Genomic DNA, 22,059 nt, shown 5'->3' with positions numbered 1-22,059 from the left:
TGAAATATAGTCCACCACAACAACTGTATCCCAACCCTTTCTCAGAGTGCTGTGACAATGAAAACCACATGGTGACAGGCTCCCAAACCCCCAATGAGTGATGGGGGTCATGTGAAAGAAATCTATAAGGCTGTGGGGTGTGACTGCCATTCTAATTCAGAATATCTCTAGAGAGCCCTCATCCAAAGGAAGGCTATGATGACTGTCTCCGTGTGTGTCTGCCACTGTATGTATGTTCTGTTCTGTTCCCTCCGCTTGGCAGGAGGCCCTGATGGTCACAATCTTCAATATTATTTTCTGTTCCATGAAAACACCAGGGAATAACATTGTACAGTACGGGCTAACAATAATCTCAATTACAGGAAATTAGCATTTTGTAATGTAACATCCTGTCAATTCTATAATTGTGGAATCCTCAAAGAAGCGTGGTTTATTGGTCGTGGCCGATGCGCAACCAATCAAAAAACAACAGGACTAGACCGTTAGATCTCGATCTGACCAGTTTCCCACTGAGAAAGGGTGCTTTCATGCAGATATCGCTGTGTTCCTCCTTTAGCTCCGTGGGAGCCTCGTGATAACTGATGAGAGAGGAGAGCGGAGAGGTACTGCATTGTGGATCACAGTGGGAGAGGGGCCGGAGAAGACGAAAGTTGCCGCGACACGCTGGGAGGTTGTCAGGGTGACGGACTGCTATTCTAAGGGAGATTGTTCCACGCCCAACGAGCGTGTCATACACTTAGCATCTGAACTGTGGTGCTTTGATACAGCTGCAGGGCCGGGCAAAGGCTACGCATTCCATTTTCACTACACATCCTAGACCTTTTCTCTCCTTTCAAATGTGTCCTTCCTTCAAGGACTTCCAAAGCATGTAAGACCCCACCCAACGCTAGCCTGCTCTACCTCCCTCCCCCCCGTCTCTGCCAGCGCAGTGATGCTGCAGAGTTAAGGGACACACCCATCAACATGCTCTTCTCCTCTCTCGCTCTCTCTGACCCTGAATGTTTCTCGAACATACTGCAGATAATACCGCAGTACACACCCAAGGACTAGCCCCCTCTCTCACGCACACTTACTCGCGCTCTCTCTCTCTGGCAATGTCATAGGAAAAAAGCCTGTTTGGAAGAATTTCAGTGTTTCTTCTGTTCGGGTCTTCACATGGTTTAGCAATGAGAGGACGAGAGGGAAAACGTTAAATGTAGAAAGAGGATCTTGAAAGAAGTGAGCAACGTCCTTGGAATGCACTGTACAGGGAGAGAGAGGGAGGTACACTGATCATTCTCCAGATATTTTTAGAATGACCCATTTGGACAAGGAGATTATATAAAGGGAAAGATAATGAGTCAAACAGGGTGACTCATTATCTTTCCTATGAATGAATGAATGAATGGCCAGACATGGAATTTGTTTGACATCCTGCTCATTTTTTCAAGGAGAGAAGTGGCCCATTACGAACAAAAAGACAGCACTACATTGGATATGTCAATGTCAACCTATGTGCCATTAAGGGGAAGTCTAATTTTAACATTTTAAGCCTCAAGTCACTACTTCGCTGATGTTTTAAAATGAAATATTAAGGAAATATTAAATTGTTCTTTTATATTGGAGCCAGATTAATTCAAAACAGAATTAGCAATGTTTGTGCAGTAACTTTGTTAAAGATGCCCCCACACGCCGTTTCAAAGTAGGAGTGCTGATCTAGGATCAGGTCCCACATATTCACGTTTTCTTATTCGTTGTGATCGAAAAGGCAAAATTGATCCAAAATCAGAATTCTTTCTCTTAAAACCCTGGTCTAAATCATTTAGAGAAATGGCATCCCGTAAAACACTGCAGCCACTGAGGTATGGAGTTGCCCGCCGTGCCGGGGGGGAATGTTTTGTTTTGTTGCCCTAGCACTACATAGCTGATTCAAAAAGAGTCAAAGCTTGATGAGTTTGTTATTTGAATGAGCTGTGTATTAAAGGTGCACCCAGGGGTGGGTTGTAGGACCAAGGCTGGGGGAAACCCTGCCTTAGATGATCCCTCCTGGCCCTGCCTCCCATGTGTAGCGTGTAGATAATACTTAACTGGTGAAGGCAGATATGGCGTGACTCACTCATCTGCTGTCTTAGTTGTTCATTGCAGTTCCATTAAAATGGAAACTCCATACTGACTCACAAATGAATGTTATTCGTTTCTTTTTAGCAAGTCTGTTTGGTGAGTCAAACCTCCTGTAATGGATTTAATTGCCAATCTAAACTAGAAATTGGTTGTTGAAAAGTTCTCACTCTACCTAAGTTTAACTACATGGTGTTTTCTAGAAGAGTTGCAGAGGCAAGTAGAGAGAGTCATTTGTAGAAAACAAGTTCTCTGTTTATTTTTTCCAGCGGCAACATACTGTTAACAACAGTACAGACTCCCAATTTTAAATTGATTTGCACACATCACAGTTTGAAATGTTAAAATAAAAAATACAACTATGAAAAATGACGTACAATAAATCAAAACCTATTAAAAAAAAAGATAACATTAACAGTACTATCTTTTCAATAATCTCAATTCCGCCGAGTACCATTCAGAGAACAAAACATTAAAACATACAATTAAGCGGACAAATTAAACTTGAACCATACGTTGTTTTTTAAATAGAAGAAAAAGACGTAATTTCGTCATGCAGAAGATGTAATATTAAATAATAAATCAAACAAAAATAATATATTTCTCTATATATCTCTTTTTTAAATTTTCAAGTCAAAGCACTCCCATCCCTTACACAGGGAAACAAAAACTATAAAAAATAAAAAAATGAAACCACAATGCTTCCATAGCTGCCATCTTGTTGTATGGCCTTTATGGAAAACATTTAAATCTCAGCAACATCTTTTTGGCACAGAAAAGACGTACATAATGGCAGTAGCATTTTGCGTTATAAAAAGGGGGTGGAGATGCAGCTCTTACTCCATTTAAAAGAAAAGAGAACAAGAAGAAAATAAAACATTCTGTGCACCGACGTCGTTGGTGAGAGAGAGAGAGAGAGAGAGAGAGTCGATGTCTCCTGAACCGGGTGTGAGGCGAGTGGTTGTACCAGAGTTTCAGGCCTACTGCTGCTGCAGCATGCTCTTGATGGTCTTGTTGGTCGATTCATCATTCAAATGCTTGGTTGTGTACCTGCAAGGGACAGATGAATCGACAGACCAGACAAGACGGATGAAGAGACAGAGGGATCAGTTTGGGGATCTGTGAACGTAACACGACTGCTCTGCCGGAAAGGGTGTCAAGAGTGTGAGAAAGCCTTGTCGACAGTTATTAGCTCTGATATTTGATTTTCTAGTCTGGCGTTCTCCCCTCATAGACGGAGGTGCAATCCCATACAAACAGAAAGAGAGCGAGAGCGAGAAAAGAGGGCTGGAGGCGGGAGGCCTTGGAGTGACCTCACACGACTGGAGGAGAGTGACTGAGTATGCCCGAAGGCCCTGATGGTGTGATATGCAGATGTGAGTGCGGTTGCCACGGTAATGGCCATGTCAACCACTTAGATTTGAGAAAAGAGTAGGGGGCCAGGGCTCAAAGAAACATAATCCTCTCTGATCTTCTATAAATCTAAAAAACTGTGTGATGCGACATTTAACTCAAAACACATATCGATTTGAATCCTGACTAAATAATAATGAAGGAAAAGTGGACAAATATGGCTGTATTTTATTTCACAGAAAGCATGCGGCCGTCTGTTAAAGTGTGAGAGGAAAAAGGTTACAATGATATTCAGTCAAACGTCTTCTGTTAACAAAAAGAGTTGTCGATGCTACAGAATTGCTGGGCCTTACCTGAGAGCGTTTAAAAGGCCTTCTACGCTGTTGGGCGGTTGATCTCGGAGGACCTTGATGCACCCTTTCATCTAGGAAGCAGAAAACACCATGTAAGATGAATCAGTGTTTGTGTGTGTGTGTGTGTGTGTGCGCACGGGTGTTCAATCCTCTGGGACTGGGAGCATGCAGGAACATAGCTCCTCCCTGCACTCACATCGATTTTGGAGGACTTGGAGAAGGCTCCGACAGGATGCACGTAGTCGTACAGGATGATGACGCCCACCATGACGCGCAGGCAGAATGAGACCGTCTCCTCACTGGTGAAGCGGCTTCGGTACTCCCTGGAAACACAGACACAGATTGCTGATATAGATCAGGTCCGCCCTGCCCATATAACTATATTCCTTATGATCTAAAGGGCTAAACTGATCCCAGATCAGCACTCCTACTCTGAGACGCTTTAAGAATATGGGCCCAGATCATCTGCAGTTTATGACATGATCTTGATTTAGTGAGGACAGGGATCACTTACGGCGTTTCCAACATGACTTTGCACACGCTCGCCATTGTGCTTAGGCAGTCTGTCGTGTTCTCGATGGGTAAGTTCTTATTCTGAGCAAACAGAAAGAGGGGATGTTTTTTTCTTCTGTAAACGGCATTGTTGTACTAATGAGAAAAGTGTCAAATGTCAAGGTTGCCAGGTAAGGAAGCTGTGAAGCCCGTCACCTCTGAGACAAACTTTGTCGTGCTGTCGCTTAATGTCTTCAACATAGGCGTGGCGTCGGCGTAGAACAGAGATATCCGGTTGGCCATCTCGTTGTTGACTTCATTCTCCCCCTCTGCCTGAAAAAACAAAACAAAAAGTCACCGTTTATTATTATTGAGCCAGAAGTTGCTGGTCGAGAAAAATGTTCAGTAATGGCAAGGAGATGCTTTTCCTGCCTTAAAGACTGCCTTTATTTTCTAATGCGGAATGAATAATCCCCCAGAACGTCAAGACGTGTCACATAAAAAAATGATCACGTTTGAATAAGAACAAATGTATTTTCCACCAGAACAGATACGTCTCGTGTCTTTGTATAAAATGTCTCAGTGATTCCAGTAGTCAGTGCCTGAATGCTGAGTGCAAAGTAATGCTCCTTTGTACTGCTGAGCTGGAGGGAATTTTCAGTGGCTAGCTAGAGGTGGGGTTCTGCGTCCCAAATAGCATCATATTCCCTACATAGTGCACTACTTTGGACCAAAGCCCTATGGGGAGTGCCCCATCAAGGGAAAATGGTGCCATCGGAGACGGGCTCTAACAGTGACAGGTCTTAACAGTCGGACCGTCCGGGGGCCATTTGCGCAATGGCATTTGTCGTACAGGGAATAAAGCTGCTGCAGGCCAGACACAGACGTGCGTCTTGAGAACAAGAGTGAATTCTGTTCATTTTATACACTAAAAGAGCTATTGAAAAATTCAGACTTTTCTCTGGTGTCACTGAAAAAGGTATACCGTCAGTCTTTTTGAAACACGGCTGGGTGGAGAAAGGAGTCTGGATTGTCCTTTGGACACCTGTCATACTAAAATCGCAAGAATATTCTCATCTGAACAATACTGCATTCCAAATCGTTTCAAATATCAGGAAACATGATACTGAGCCAGGAGGTTCTCCAATACATGTCCCTTTTCCCATAAAATTACTGGTGGTGGGGGGAGGGGGTGTTGGAGATAACACACTTAACTTGTACTGCCTTTAAATGTATTTATGACAGACTAAGTGCGAGAGCTAATGATGAAATAGTTCTCATACAGCTCTTAATGCCCCTATATAGCCTGTAATGTTAATGGCCCCCTGTAGAGCAGGACGAACACTTGGCCTCCTGCTGAGCTTGATGAAGAGGAAGGGAAGAGGAATAGGGCACAGGGTCTGTCTGGGGGGCGGGGGGTCCCTTAACACCAGCGTATCCCAGAGGGTCTGTAGACCACCAAACTGGAGCCCATCAGCCCCATAGTTTATAGACGTCAGCTCACCGGTGTATTGTTGATCCGCATGCGGCTCAACGTTCTCCTGTAATAGCTGAAGTCATTCTGGATGGCAGGGTTAGTCATCTGCAACACAAGGATTAACGTGAACATTACAAACAGGGCTTGGCGGATGTGTGCGCGCGCGCGTGCCTGCCTGTGTGTCCGAAGGTAGAACACACGGCCTGCGGCAGCAGACATTCGGCTCTCCTGATCTAATGCATGACAGGATGTTTTAGCAAAACGAGGCAGATACATAGCTGGGGGCGGAGACGGAACGAAAAGGACATTGATAGGTTTAAAATCGTCCATGTATTTACTGAAGCGGATTTTATACCGCTGGATACTTCCTCACCATTCCTTTAAAGTAGAATGCATTTATTTTCACTTGTCAATGAATGAAGTCCTCGTTAGCTGCCTTTAGCAGTGGCTCAGTGTGTTTGGCATCGTGACAGAAGCATCAACAACACTGAGGACGAGAGGCTGGATAGACAGTACAGGTTAAAGCAGATTTCAGCCCGTGGGAGGTTTGAGTAAAAAAAACATGTACAAATGAAGTAAAAATGGGGATGGGGGCTTATTTTTACGAGTAAAAAAAAAACATAAAAACAACAAAACACTCCATGCCACTCTTGAACATCTAAAACTAAATAGAGTATAAAGTAGATAAAACTAGATATATAGCCATGTTCTTACTACTCGTTAGTTATTCACTGTGTATTTAATTCCTTGTGTCACTATTTCTATTTTAATGTCATATTTTGTTTCATCTCTGCATTGTTGGAAAAGGACCCGTAAGTCAGCATTTCACTGTTAGTCTACACCTGTTGTTTAAGAAGCATGACAAATAACTTTAGCGGATTTGATTCCATTTTTTAAATTGAGAAAGTAGGGTACGTATTTTCTTGAAAAGTGCCCTTTTTCTGGCCCTCAAATAGATTTTGACAAACAAAATCGGCCCCCAAAAACCTGTGCATCCCTCCGTATAATTTAGAAATCCCGAGGTGGCCCTCGAGCCAAAAAGTTTGCCGCCTTCTGCCCTGCTGCCTTCCTTTCCACAAAGAGGATAATTAAACCTTGCCTTGAGCATAGCTGACCTCCAATAAGCCACTGGTCAATCAGTGGGCCCTGTCCGGCACATCAACCTCCTGCTCATCCAATGCAGGAAGACGCCTCCCTAATTACCCCTAGCAGCACATTATTAGCCCTGCAGTGTCTTAACGCCTGGCCGGCACGAGCAGTACGGTAATTCCCACCATAATGGACTGGTACCAAGTCTATGTCCACTTAGCTACAGCTAGACGGTCAGTGCTAGTGGCTAGTGTCAGGGCCAGACAGCCCCATTTCACCAATGAGTGGCTTTAAAAAAAGAAGGGAAAAAAGGAGGCAGGCGGGTAGGCGGGTGGGTGAGTGTTCGAACTAGGTCAATGCCTGTGGTCGGGGTAAGGGGAGTGAAAGATTGACGAATGGTGCCTGGCATGGCACCTTGCACCCCCCTACCTTCACGCTTTTAGACCCTATGCAGGGTATGGGGAGACTGGGCAGGGGGGCTGGCTAATTGGGGCGTCTCGGCGGACTGCCTGGGGGTGTCAGGGTGCTGGTTTGAGGAGTGTGTGTGGAAACAGGGTGCCTAAAGAGGCCTTGCGAGTTGTATTGTAGTATCGTCTGCGACTCAGACAAACAAGCAATCTGTGGGTTCCCCCCCCCCTGGGATCAACTATAAACCATGTTTCTATGTGTTGAAGACTGGTGCCCAAATAAGGGGTGCTTCCCAAATGGAACCCCATTCCCTACATACAGTATTGCACTACTTTTGACCAGAGCCCTATGGACCCTAGTCAAAAGTAGTGCACTGCATAGTGTGCCATTTGGGATGCTACCAAAGAGCCCCAGCCAACTACACTATCCTATTAGTCATCCCTATCCACAACATCACTGTTCATTCATTCATTCCAGCAGTGTAGAAGACTATAGAATTACAGCACTCCCAGGAAGCAATCCTAACGTACCAATTAAATACTTATTATATGTTCAGGGGCTGAGGCTTAATCATGTACAGCACTAACGCCTAATTAACAGGGTATTAACACTGTGTTATGCTAATGACAGCGCTAGCTAGCTTGCTACCAAAAAGGAATAGGTGAACCATGTACAACCAACAACAGCTATAGCTTAGGTCAACAACAAGCAATGAATTCAATGAGAATGCTGTGGACTCTGGGCAAAATTGAGTAAAAATGGAGGCCCAGGGATGTGATGGGACGTACTTTGAGCTCGTCGAAGCGCAGTGTGAAGTGCAGGATCTCGGCGAACTGCTTGGCCAGTGCCTGCTCACGCTCCAGGTGCTGAGTGGGGTCGTCGTAAGTCTCACTGGTCAGGGGTCCCAGCAGGCTGTGCAGCGCCGCCTCTGTAGCGCACGGACGAGGAGAGGGGGTTAGAGACGGTTGTGTGTCGTGTACGATTAGTTTAAATACCTGCCTAATAAACATAACAATCATGAAGAACATCCTGATATCAAAATGTATGACAACTAAAACTTTCTGCCCCTGTCAGACAGGGACAAGGAGAGGGTGTCAGATGAGGAGAGAGGGAGAAAATGTACAATGGTGGATTGAATGATGAAAGGTAAATATCTGCCTAATAAACATAACAATCGAAATCGGCATGTACATTATGACACAAATGTGTGCTAAATACAATTGGGGGGGGTAGCTGCACAAAACAGGGACATGCGATTGAGCGGTGATTGGCATAGGGCCCTGGGCACAATGTGGGGTTGAGGAGGGGAGAGGTGTCTATGGAAGAGCTGTCTCTAGGGGTGAGGGTGGGGGATGGGAAGATCTCCTAATCCGATAGAGATGAGACATGAGCCTAATTATCTCATTGTAATGAGAGAGCGGTGGGGGGGGGGGGGGGGGGTGCGCTCTTCATCCAGGCTTACCGCCATTGTTCAGACAGTAGGTAAACAAAAAGACATCACGTGGCTTTATTTGGGTAAACCACAACCACACAGTTCTGTAGTAACATACAAGCTGTACAATGAAGCAAGCGGCATTGACTATCTGCATTGACCCTGTTGACACAAACCTTTTTTGACTCATCACATACGCTGCTGCTGGTGTTTATTATTCATCCTGTTGCCTAGTCACTTTATTCCTAACTATATGTCCATATCTACCTCAATGACCTCGTACCCCTGCACATAAAATCCGTACTGGTAGCCAAGTTATCATTACTCATTGTGTATCTATTATCTTTCTCTCTGTACTGGTGGGAAGGGCCCATAACTAAGCATTTCACTCTGAGTCCACACCTGTTGTTAAGGAAGCATGTGACAAATACAAGTTTATTTAAATCTCCACTCGTATCCAGGCAAACTGTGCATTTCCCAACGACCCAGCGCAATCGATACACAAATTATTTGCCTGCATTTTCCATGTCTCAAGATAGCCAACGGAAGCACTAAGATGTTCACCATGAATAAACAATGACAAAACCGTCCATGAGGGAAAATGTGGTTGCAGTCAGAGACCGAAGAAGAACTCCGTCTAGACTCACTAAGATGACTAGATTTACAATAATGACATAACCCTGAAAAACCAAACCAAACCACACACACACACGAATCTGGTTGCACAATAACGCTAACTTCCGCATAGACCCACACAACCCTTACACTGAGCATATATTTGACTCTCAACTCCTTTCTCACCACTTTCAGTACAGCACAAGGTAGACGCAGATACGCACACCGCCATAACCCAGGACGAAAACAAATGGAGACCTTTGGCCACGATGCTCACTTAACACAGAGACAGTGATCCGCAGAGGGAGGGTTTTTCAGGGGCGGAATGCAAGCTGGCAGAGCAGTCAGAGCAGTCCAGTAAATTGAGCACGTTGGCTATTCTGTGATGATCCCCATCTGCTTCGGCCAGTGTATTGCTTCTGCTGCAGCAGCCAGGAGGAGGGGGCTGATTTTAAAAATGGCCTTGGTGATTGCACTCCCCACCCCAGTCAAAACAGAAGTTGAGATGGGTTTAGGCCTAGTATCGGAATCGAGGCACTAGCACTGCTGGAGGGGGAGGAGGGGAAGGACGTCTGATCCCATTAGGTCACGGCAGAGCAGGCGAGCGGAATGCGGGCACATAGACTAGGCGGGCGCTGTAGCGGAGCTTGGTTCGCTTTGGGAGAGGAAATGGGTGGGAGGATCAGAGGGCGGCGGGTATTTACTCCAACCCTGCGGTCAACGGGCTCCTGTCCTGAAGACGTCCATTGGTGGAAGCGTCACATTTAAAATGAGGAATAAATGTGATGCGCTACTAAAAATGATTAGGCAGGAATGATGAGTGACAGTTATGATATTGTGGAAGGTTGTTTCAAAGGTAATGTCATGTTGGGAAATACGCCCCCAGATAATTGAGTAATAACACAGAGACGTCTGATAAAGTCATCTCTCAGCCAGCAGTCATCCTCTCTGTCTGTCTGTAGGGGAGTCAGTCGGCGGAGAAGGTGGCCCCCAGAGTCAGAGCAGTGGAGCGGAGAGATGACCTACTTCATTACATAACACACACCAGAATCTTTCACATTTTTCTATTTTTGCTGCATTCTATTTGACCAATATTTGACCAATTCATTCAATTTCAAGTTCCAACTTGCTATATTAAATAGACTCGCTGCGATTATCCAAAATGTCTCATTCATCCTCCAAACCACACTCTCTGCCTGCCTGCGGGGAGGGTGTGTGTGTGGTGGGAACTCTCATTCAAGATTTGCCGAAGTGTTCACAGTGCCCGCTCAGCTCGCAAACTCAATTCTGATGAAGAAATGCTACCGCATAGTTCCTCTCGGTGATCACTGCCTAACGACAATTACATTTGTTTTTTAAGTCAGGTGTCCTGACATTTGTACTTTTCATGCACCATTTTTACCATAGAGAGCAACAGAGGGTGGGAGATGAGGTGGTAAGATAGGCTAAGTGGTCTCATTTCATGTAGAGAATGTTTCTGCGGACAATTTCAGACTAGTTTGTTTGCTGAAGTTTGAACCAGAGTTAGATTATTTGTTCATTTTGGTTACAATGGAGAACATTAAATAATAAAATAAAATAAATCTTACTCAGAATTAATTCAATCAGAAGCGTGTCGTGAACGTGTCAGTTTTCCAATACACCTACAGTATGGCCTTCGTATTTCATCAACACTGTCGAGTACAAGCATATTTGTCTATAAAACCATTCAGATGAATGAATCTTGTATTTGGTTATAATAACATAGGGTAAAGAAAACCGTTGTTTTCACATATATATATGCCATTTAAAGAAAACCGTTGTTTTCACATGGGTGGTAGCACCCTCTTGAACTACAGAAGGACCACAAATGCACCCTCTTGAACTGACGTGTATATTCCTTCATTCTAGAACAGTAGAGCAGAGCCGTGTATTTAAATGTCGGTTTGTTTAATTAGAAAGCAGGTGAAATCTAATAAAAACAGATTTTTTTTTTGGAGGGTCTGCATTTTGATAATGCAGACCTTGAAAGCTAACGTGACCCCAGAGACTGCTGTCTCAGCCGGCCTCCAATAGATAAAGGGGTTAAGGTCGGCGAAAGGAGGGGGGCGGGGTCACAGGCAGGCAGCACTAGGCTAGCACCCCCCTCTTCGCTCTCTCTCTCTCTCTCCATGATAATGAGGAGTCTTCACCTCTGGGAGGAGGGGAGTATTAGGTCTAGTCGGAGTGCAGCGCAAGCAAGCATCATGTTAATGAATGCAAAGCTATGGGGGTTTGCGCTGCATATTTGTTTGTGTGTGCGTGGAGCAATGCGTGTTCATTTCCTGCAGCTCGGCAGTCGATATCGCCGATGTGGTCGAGCACGCAGACGGCGAAGGTCACGAGAGGGGTGTGTCTCTTACATGCAACCTCTAGAGAAGCTGGAAGCTCGTCAACCTCTGGCACAGGCGTTTATCTGACCTTTTTGCAATCAGGACATTGCGTACCAAAGCTCTGAAGGACGCACATTACTAGTCTCAGTCAGGTGTGGGTGTGGTATTGTAGGGATACATATGTAACCTGAAGCACAGGACAGGGGCCGTATCACTGGTCTCAGAGTAGGAGCGCTGGATCAAGGATCAGGTCCCCAGCTGTCCATGTCATCTTTATTCACTGTGGTCTTAAAAAGGCTAAACTGATCCTAAAATTAGGCCTCGGACATACCTAATCTCTGGGAGAACTGGTAGAACTTCTTGAGTTTCCCCACCAGGTGGACCACGGCCGCCCACGCCGCCTCCTGTAACGCCTCGTCGCTGGGGTTCTGGATCGCCTGGCAGATAGAAAAGACGAGATGTTTTATCAAGTCTGAAGAGTTTAATCACCTTCTGGAGCCTGATCAAGCCACAGGTCTTTAATTAAGCAATAAGGGCCGAGGGGGTGTGGTATATGGCCATTATACCATGGATTAGGGCTGTTCTTATGCACGACGCAACGCGGAGTACCTGGATACAGCCCTTAGCCATGGTATATCGGCCATATCCCACAAACCCTGAGGTGCCTTATTGCTATTATAAACTGGCTACCAATGTAATTAGAGCAAGAAAAATACATGTTGTGTCATACCCATGGTATATGATATACCAGGGCTTTCAGCCAATCAGGATTCAGGGCTGAAACCACCCAGTTTATTATGAATGTTTAAGAGTTATTTTGGATCTTGTATCTTTGATCTCCTGACGTGGGCCCGTATTCATAAAAAGTAGGAGTGCTGATCTAGGTTCTGTTTTTAGAACATAATGAATAAGATTACTTGGACAAGGAGGGGGGGCTGATCCTAGGTCAGCACTCTGCTGATCTGAGATATTTTGAGGAAACGGGCCCTTCTCCCAAAGTCCTGTACCTCTCTAATCTCCTGACCCGCTCCCTTGTACGCTTGCAGTTCGTCCAGGACTCCCCGAGCGTCCTTCAGCACCAGGTCCACCTGCTCCCACACCTCTCGTTCTGCATCCGTGGGCTGAGCATCTAGTGGACACAGGAAGGCAGTCAAGTGAGTTTTTCTACATCTGGGAGGGAGTCTACAAATAGAGGTGAAGATGCACTAGTCTGCAGACCTACATTTCTATTCTGATTGTTATTCCAATCCAGACACCCCCCCAGTGGCCACACCATAGCTAAGAGAATAGCTGGTGATGCAAATGGGAAATAGATTAGGTTCTGTAGCCTCTGGGCAGAACAGAGACAGATGAGGGGGTAAGAAGGGCCACAGCTAAAAAACAGGTACGATTGGAAGCTCGAGTGTGAAGAGCGAGATGGTAATGAAACTCACTTTCAAAATCGAGGAAAAAATTGGGCTCTTGTTCCAGATCTGTGCAAGTCAGAACTTTTAGCAGGTTCCCCATGTTACGATGCCTGCGGAGACAAATAGAGAAAACACAACAATAAGATTCAACTTCATTGTGTTGGTAGCTAAGTGTGGTGGTATTGAGGGGGGCACACAACCCTGGTGCCCCCTCCTGTTCCTCCTCTCTGCTCCAGTGGCCCCTGAACCCCAGATGGGCCCTTCGAGATCCTGTGTGGTTTTCCTGTGCCGAGCCTTGGTCCACCAGATGTCCCCAAAAAGCCCCCTCCCCCCTCCTAAAATAGTATCCGAAATAGGGGAATCGCTCTGCCTTGGAGAAGAAGTCCAACCAAGTGTGACGTCTCCGCTTCCCTCAATTCCCTCCTGATAAGCATTTACATCTAGCGATTGCTAACAGCCGTTATATGCAAACTAGTCTGTTAAATTAGCTTCTATGTTCCTTAGGGAGGGAGGGCCACACACCCTGTACATGCACAAATTCAGATGTTAACCTAACAGGGTTCAGAGTTTAAATCCCGACCATCTCTACAATAGGAAAATGGCCTGGATGTCTTATCATGATCTGATTCCCACTACAAAAGTGAGACATTCAGGACTTTGCACTGTTTGTGAATCCTACATGAACCCCCATGATGAACATTTTCCTAGCCTGAGTCTGTTTCAGCGATCTTGCCAGCTCTATGTTACCATTAGCCAAAAAATGGCAATTTGGTATAACAATTCCACACAGGGTTGGCAAGAAAACGGAAACAGACGAACACATTCCAAACACTAAAAAAAAAGCACTGCTTCAAAAACACTGAATTGTAATCTCTAGTTGTTTCCAACCAGTCAGATTTCCCAGAAGCGAGGCAGTCGATTCCTGGAAAAGGAGGGCAGAGGGGCGTGTGGGGAGGGGAGATAATCTCACCTCAGAAGGAGTAGTGTGAGAACTAAGCCCCATATCCTCCCCCAGCCTCTCTCTGCTGTCAATATGAAGGCCACAGATTCACCCAGTACCTGGAAAACACAGTGAAACCAACCCCAAACCGAGCCAAGGGAAACCACTGCTGTACAGTTCTTATCTAGTTGGAACAGTGGGAGAAGGAACCCCTGCTGTCGGCACTGTGGGTGAGAGGCTCCCGTGTTGTGTATGTGCACACAGACAGGCAGGCAGAGAGGGAGACACACACACACACACACAAATGTTCTTAATACTGACAGGGCTGAACACATTCGTTTGAGCTTATTCCAAAGCGTGTCGTCAATGTTCATTCCTAGCCCATGACTCATACAGAGGACAGTGAATGGTACAGGACTACACATTGTATGCGCTACTGTACAACACTTTCCAATCCTGAGGTACAATTTAAACTGTCGGTCACAGCACTGAGTCATTCCCTAGAAAGCCATGTTGAGGAAACAGTATAAATATGGAAAATAGGGAGCACAAACATGTACAGTTCTGCAGAATCAGACAACCTGGGGCAGTCACAATGCCCAGACTCTGTCCAAGTCTGATTGCTGCTACAGTATTTTGACTGTAGTTTACGAGTGCTCCTACTATGACTGTAGTCTGTTGCCCGTATACACAAAGTGTCTCAGAGTAGCAGGGCTGATCTGGGATCAGGCTGGTAGCTAAGTAGTAGCTTATTCACTATATTATTCAAAAGGCAAAACTGATCCTAGGTCAGCACTCTTACTCTAAGACGCTTTGTGAATACAGGCCTATGAGTGGTCGTACAGCATTATGCCTCTGGTCTATGATCGCTCCTACAGTCTACATGACTTGGCTATGCTACAGGCAGTGTTGCATCTGTACCTCCTCTTCCGCCGTAGGCAGAGACAGCCAGCCAAACACCAGGCAGCCAGCGGGATGTAGGTCATAATGTCTCCCCGTCTGGAGCTGTGTGTTATGCAATCAGGAGGAACATCCTGTCAAGACAACACCTTGCCGGAGTGCATCTCTCTACGTAGAAAGCACAGAGACCTGGTCGGTTTGTCCCGTGCCGAGAGACAAAAGGTCAAGACTCCTAGGAAATTGCATTGGATCAGGGGTAGAGGGAGGGCTCATTTTGTCTTGGAAATTCAAGTGCTGCTGCTGGCTAGGTTGTGACAGAGTGAGGTAGACCGGTGACAGCCAGGTGACACCTTTGTGACAGGCTGAAGATGGCTGAGAGACGTAACCTTGGTGACAGGGTGAATAGTCTGATTACCGGTGGCAGGTTAAAACAAACTCAGAGTGAGACTCAGTTGCAAGTCGAAAGTCATTGCAAACGAGGGATTGTGAATGAGTGAGTGCAGAAAGCAAGCTAAGTGACAAAGTGATGTCTAGAGGCAAGTTAAAGCTACAGGCTAGTAACAATAAACAAAATATTCCCTTCTTGTGGTTGAATTAGTAATGATGAATATATACAATGTTCCTGTTAAAGCCCTTTTCCAGACGTTGGTTTAAATAATTTGAAGGAGGCATCCAGGACCCATTGACTCTACCCGTGTCTACACTAGTACTCCCTGCCACTATCATAAATAATCTCTCCCTCTCCCTGCTGACCCTGTTTCCATGTGACCCACCGCACCACCTGCCTCCTGCCATGCGTGGTGTTGCTACACACTGGCCCCTCATTGGAAACTCACTGGCTGCCTTCCTACTACCTGGTACCCGTGGTAGCCACATAGTGGACAGGCCGATGAGAGGAAGAGAAGGGAGGAATCACCCCGCTGGTTTATCCTCAGATGGAGGGGAGGGGTGCAGTCACCTCAACTTGCTTTTGAATGAATAGGCTTACTCTAGCCTACATGCAGTGTGAGTGAGCTTGCCCTGGCTACCTATGCCTTTCCCTTAGTCCTCTACTGCCCCCTTTCAGAGAGGCAGAGTGACTGAGCTGAGCAGGAGGAGGCGTGGTCGTGGTGCCACCATCAGGCTCAGCGAGCTAAACACGGGCAACACTGCCAGGGCAAACACTGCCAGCACCAAAGGCCCACAGCTCCCTCGCTCAGTCTGCAATGAGGTCATTTTAAGGACTGGGGATTTGCGGTGGCTTCGGCTTCACATTTCAAAGTGCAAGAGAGGATCCTCCAGTTCACGGAAAAAGTTGGAGTTGAAATGAGGGCAGTTTTTCAGTTTTTTTTTCTCTCCACGCCAGCAGAAATGAACGTTGAATTACAGACCCCAGGTTCGCAGTCAAACCAAATGAAAAGCTAAACCTATTAATGTTAACCAAAAAGCACAAGCACACATATATATATATATGCATGTGTATCTCAAACACTTACTGGTACAGTTGAAATTATAATGTGCCAGTGATAAATGGTAAATGGTTGGTGGTAATGATCAATTGCTTTAAATAATAGGTGCGTGAAGAGGAGGAGTGGAGCATTGGAAGTGTTTGGAGTAGAGGAATGCAAGAGAAGAGACAGGGGGGGGGTGGTTGTGTGCCCCTCCCATGGTAGTGGAGGTTCTGATGTGTTAGCGGGAGCCCCGACCCCGTGGACAGAGGACAGGGCGGGGTTGTTTTTGTTTTGGACCCCCCCACTGGGCGATCGCGTGCTCGCAGAGAGGAAGGGGGGGCTCGTCTAGGGCCATGGGGCACTGCTTCACAACCGCCAGCTCAAGGACATTCTCCTATTGGCTGAGCCGCTCTGCCCAACCATGCGCTGTATCCATGGAATCCCAAAAAGCTGGTACCATTGAAAACAAGTGGGTAGCCAATCAGACACAAGCTCTGGGAGAGGAGATGATACAGTAGTAAGACCTGAACATGAACGCACATGAATATATTAATACAGATGAGGTAATGCCACAAAAATAGAGGATTAGGGAGGGGAGCGAAGGGATCTGGTGAACAGGCAGTGAAGGAATTTTTTCCAGCACCATCCCGCTCACGGAAATAAATGAAAATTTTCAATAAGCAAATTGTGACTTGTAATTTTCCAAATTGCTGTCATGTTGTGAAATAAAAAAAAGTGTCAATTTACGAATCATTCACAAAACACTCATACTGACAATATTCCTGCACGCAAAACATTCTAAATTGTTTTGATTATTTCAAGGTAAAAATGTGAGTGGACTGATAAAGACATAGTGGAGGAATAACAAAAACATGAGTGATGAGACCTCAGCTGCATCAGTACTGAAGATCCCAATATTTAGTGCCACGCCCATTGAACGTGGTGACCCCATGATGATCGTCACACACACACACACACACACACACACACACACACACACACACACACACACACACACACACACACACACACACACACACACACACACACACACACACACACACACACACACACACCACCCCAACCGTGGAAACCCAGCAAAACAATCCTGGGCTGGAGGCTCCGGGTCTGCAGTGGTGTCCTAGAAAAACAGCTCAGGGCTGCAGGGTAATGGAGGAGAGTGCTGACATTCCACTACTACTATGCTGCTCTCTCTCTCTGCAGCAGCATGCGGATCCACGTGCTGACCCAGTCTTACTACGGCAGTGATGCCCAGCCAGCAGGGAAAAACAACGCCCTCCCTCCTCCCCTCCCTCCAGACAGACTCAGACAGCCCGCCGGATCACGTGGCCAATGCCGTGGAGAGGCTGAGCGCTCGCCTGGGGCTTCGAGGGGGGGGGGGGGATGGGGAGAGGGTTTGTGTGTGTGTTTTTGAAGCGTAATAATGTATATAAGTGCATATTTGATAGAAATGATTTAAATGCGTATTTAGATAAGGATGTATAATGTGTGTCAATAATATGTGGTTCGAAGATGTGCATGTGGGTGTGTATTTTGGGGAGAAATAGAGGAGCGTCAGTCAGAGTGCTGCAGTGGCGGGAGCAGAGAGGCAGCTTTAAACTTGACCTAGATTCTCCGGGTGACACGCCACATCGCATTAGCCCAGTCAGCCAGGCCCAGACCCGCCGGAGCTCGCTGATGCTGGCCCGATCGGACAGGCAAAAAAAAAAAGGGGGAAGAACTTCCCAAAATGGGGCTGGCACGCATTTCCCCCTACACCCCCTACTGTACCCCTTACCCTCCCAAGTGAGTCAACCCCACCCAGCTGACTCTGTTGGGAGGGAGCTTACTGTGGCACATGGTGGGGTGGGGGGGGGGGGGTGTGGGCAGGGGACATGCAGTTTGTTTGTTTATGGTTTGAACTTGATTAACCCTGTGGCCACGCCCCTCCGTGTGCTATATTGTAGTAAACACCATAAAAAAAGGGCACCAAAACAGATTCAACTTGCAAAATAAAAACAAACCTTCAAACGGGTCAAATACAGAGACCAAACCATAACAACCACAATAAATATCATGACTGACAGCTAATGCCACTCAGTCTGCAGTATCATCATGCATTATTAGGCCGACCATAACAATGCTACTGCATCTCTAGCACCTTGCTGATTGAGGATAACTGCAGTCATGTTTTTCTAGTGGTCCTGTAGCTCAGTTGGTATAGCATAGCGCTTGTAACGCCAGGGTAGTGGGTTCGATCCCCGGGACCACCCATATGTAGAATGTATGCACACATGACTGTAAGTCGCTTTGGATAAAAACGTCTGCTAAATGGCATATATTATTATATATTATTATTCTCCTGCTTTGCATCACAATGTAGCCTACTACTTTTACAATTCAACACGGCTTGAGACCAAACTACAATTAATGCACATTTGGAGATAAAAATAAACCTTTGAAATCTAAAGAGACCAACCAAAGCAGCAGAAATCACAGAGAGAGAGATGAAACCAGGAGCTTCAGCTAAGCCCTCATCTATGGACAGCACCTGATCAAAGCCAGAAACCATGGAAACAACTACAGTAGGCTAGGCTAGGCTACACACACGCACGCACACACACACACACGCACACACACACACACACACACACACACACACACACACACACACACACACACACACACACACACACACACACACACACACACACACACACGGCTTTTGAAACAAACACGTTTTCATCAGTTTCATCAATCCATTTTTCCTTATCAAGCACACTGTTTGTGTTAGGCTACTGTCTCAAAGGCTTATCTAAAAACTGTAGACTACTTTATACTCAACTTGATATCATGTAATAAACCATTATAAAATGTTTATGTAATAAAACAGGTAAAACAACTACTAAAAGGTCACGCCGGCACTTTTTTGGTAAACAGTTACAGGCCTATTCTTGAAGACGCAACGGCTATACCATTCATTCAAAAGTCGACAGAGCAACCTCTGGATCACTGCAGTGCGGTGGATAAGGGCTGACCTGGTGACCTCCATGCAGACGACTACAAATGGGGTGTAATGGGGCAGAGAGAAACACTTCCCCACAGCCCAAAACCCTCCACCCTGAAGACTCCTCCAACTCCTGCCTGTGGGGGTGTTAGTTAGTGAGGGGTGGGGGTGAAGTGGGGCACAGGCTGCATGTCGTAGGTCACACCTCCCCCCCCAGGCAGCTCTCCAACTCCAGCCCCAGTCACTGCAAACAGCCCCAAACCATCATTACACAAATGACCTTATGACTGTGTCGGAGTTATGGATGCCACACAGAACCCTTCAAATCACACTATAGGCGGCAGAATGTAGGCCCATCAGCATCTCGGAGAGAAAGTGTATGACATTTTAGATGAAAAGCAGAGTAAGTAACATGGATCGGTACGCGTTTTGGTATTTTCAGAAGAACCCTCACAGGATTAAGGGTGGGGCACAATGGAGCATGCTGAGGTTTGGGGAGATGATGATTCTCGGTACAAACGTGCCTGTATTGTTCAGAATGCATTGAGCGCCCTCTGGAGGTGATGGACAGCAGTACATAGAAGACGTTGCGGAGGGAGAGTGACCACTCCCAAACTCTGAACCACGATGGTAGGGACACACATGCCAACTTCAGCGACACATCCTTCAGGCACCACCGCAAAACTAAAGACGAAGGACACTGATTGAGATATTTAACAACAGTCTTTATTTCCCCAGATGTTTTGGTCTACGGTTTAATTTGCCCAATTAACCAGATCTCCAATCAAAACATTCCAAAATCATAATTGCAAACGTATCAACCCTGACATTGATGTGAAGTCACTTTTTACTAAAACCACTATGGATTCATTAGCATAACCTGTTGGATTAATACTATATGCCATTATGCAGACACTTATCCAAAGCGACTCACAGTAGTGCATGCATTAAAAATATATATATATTATATATATACATATATGGGTGGCCCCGGCAGGTATTGAACCAACAAGCCTGGCATTGCAAGTGCCATGCTCCCCTAACCGAGTTGGATCTCAAAAGCCGTGGAGAGGTCAGGGTTCTAAAATGCTGTCGTGCAACCTGGGCTACTTGCTGCAGCCCATCCTCTGACATAGGGATACCGCCTCAGCTCACAAACACTGCAGTAACTCCTCAGATTAGCAAACATCTTGTCTTGCACTGCATCAAGGGCAAAGAGGGGCTAGTGTCAAACAATTGGCTTAGAGCGCCACCCGGTGTCTATTTCGGAATCTACAGGGTAACATGTATACACTACATGACCAAACGTATGTGGACATACTCATCGAACATCTCATTTCAAAATCATTGGCATTTATATGGAATTGGTCCCCCCTTTGCTGCTATAACAGCCTCTATTCTTCTGGGAAGGCTTTCCACTAGATGTTGGAACATTGCTGCAGGGACTTGCTTCCATTCAGCCACAACAGCAATAGTGAAGTCGGCCACTGACATTGGGTGATTAAGCCTGGCTCGCAGTCGGTGTTCCAATTCATCCCAAAGGTGTTCGATAGGGTTGAGGGCAGGGCTCTGTGCAAGCCAGTCATGTTCTTCCACACGGACCTTGACAAACCATTTCTGTATGGACAGGAAAGGGACTTCGACAAACTGTTGCCAAAAAGTTGGAAGCACAGAATCATCTAGAATGTAATTGTATGCTGTAGCGTTAAAATTTCCCTTCACTAGAACTAAGGGGTCTAGCTCAAAACATGAAAAACAGCCCCAGACCATTATTCCTCCACCACCCAACTTTACAGTTGGCACTATGCAGTGTCGCAGGTAGTGTCCTCCTGGCATCCACCAACTCTAGATTAGTCTGTCGGACTGCTAGATGGTGAGGCGTGATTCGTCATGCCAGAGAATGCGTTTCCACTGCTCCAGAGTCCCATGGCAGCGGGCTTTACACCATTCCAGCCGACACTTGGCATTCCGCATGGGGATTTTAGGCTTGTGTGTGGCTGCTCGGCCATGGAAAGCCATTTCATGAAGCTCCTGACTAACAGTTTTAAACACCAGTCAGCAACAGGTGTGGCTGAAATAGCCAAATCCACTCATTTGAAGGGGTGTCCACATAGTGTGCATTTGCAATTGTCATAATTAGAGACAGTAATACTATAATTCCTGTGGCCTGCCTTATAGGACAGACAGACGCTCGCAAGATAAACAGGAGACAAAGAGAGAGAGAGAGAGCATGCAGAGAAAGGCCGGGCCCAGAGAGAGAGAGAGCAAAGAGAAAGAGCAAACAACTGGTGTGATGCTCAGGGGAGCAGAGGCTGCTGAGGTGAAGAGCATGTCAACCCTACAGGAACACAAATAATCAAGCGGTCAGCTGATACTTTAGCTGACACAACATGCCACTCTGCAAATCACCCACCACAGACGGATAATCATCTCTCATTTCCTATTTATGGGGATGTGGGGCCTGTGTGTGTGTTGCAGTCTCCCAGATGTTCACCGAAAAGAAAGCCATAGATATATTTGACATGGTAAAGTGCCTTCAGGAAATTTTGTGTGAAAGTGAAATACGTCGCCTAAATCGGCTTCATCCACACAATCCATGAGCGTCACTCTGTACTGTATGAATAGTTGCCATTTCGTGAAACACCACAGTTCCAAAGGCCAAGGAGTCCCACTGGTCAGAGAATACTTGGCTACACAGAGTAAGTCAAT

At 46.1% G+C, this 22,059-nt stretch overlaps 1 protein-coding gene across 5 annotated transcripts in view; it reads right to left on the bottom strand.

Annotated features, from left to right (window-relative positions):
- Nucleotides 1-2,334: 2,334 nt before the first annotated feature.
- fam49bb (family with sequence similarity 49 member Bb) overlaps nucleotides 2,335-22,059 on the bottom strand; it is a 39,611-nt gene continuing 19,886 nt past the window's right edge. For all 5 annotated transcript variants that reach the window (XM_046356112.1, XM_046356117.1, XM_046356111.1 and 2 more), the window contains 10 exons: nucleotides 13,101-13,183; nucleotides 12,675-12,796; nucleotides 11,999-12,104; nucleotides 8,058-8,197; nucleotides 5,800-5,877; nucleotides 4,512-4,628; nucleotides 4,318-4,397; nucleotides 4,000-4,126; nucleotides 3,804-3,874; nucleotides 2,335-3,147 (listed from right to left, as the gene is read on the bottom strand). In XM_046356112.1, coding sequence (XP_046212068.1) covers nucleotides 3,078-3,147; nucleotides 3,804-3,874; nucleotides 4,000-4,126; nucleotides 4,318-4,397; nucleotides 4,512-4,628; nucleotides 5,800-5,877; nucleotides 8,058-8,197; nucleotides 11,999-12,104; nucleotides 12,675-12,796; nucleotides 13,101-13,173 — 984 coding nt within the window. In that variant the 5' untranslated portion in view covers nucleotides 13,174-13,183 and the 3' untranslated portion in view covers nucleotides 2,335-3,077. The remainder of the gene's footprint in view (nucleotides 3,148-3,803; nucleotides 3,875-3,999; nucleotides 4,127-4,317; nucleotides 4,398-4,511; nucleotides 4,629-5,799; nucleotides 5,878-8,057; nucleotides 8,198-11,998; nucleotides 12,105-12,674; nucleotides 12,797-13,100; nucleotides 13,184-22,059) is intronic.

The sequence above is a fragment of the Oncorhynchus gorbuscha genome, linkage group LG07 (assembly GCF_021184085.1).
Source record: "Oncorhynchus gorbuscha isolate QuinsamMale2020 ecotype Even-year linkage group LG07, OgorEven_v1.0, whole genome shotgun sequence".
NCBI classification, from domain to species: domain Eukaryota; kingdom Metazoa; phylum Chordata; class Actinopteri; order Salmoniformes; family Salmonidae; genus Oncorhynchus; species Oncorhynchus gorbuscha.
The sequence above is the reverse complement of the archived record's forward strand: the minus strand, read 5'-3'. Positions and strand labels throughout refer to the sequence as shown.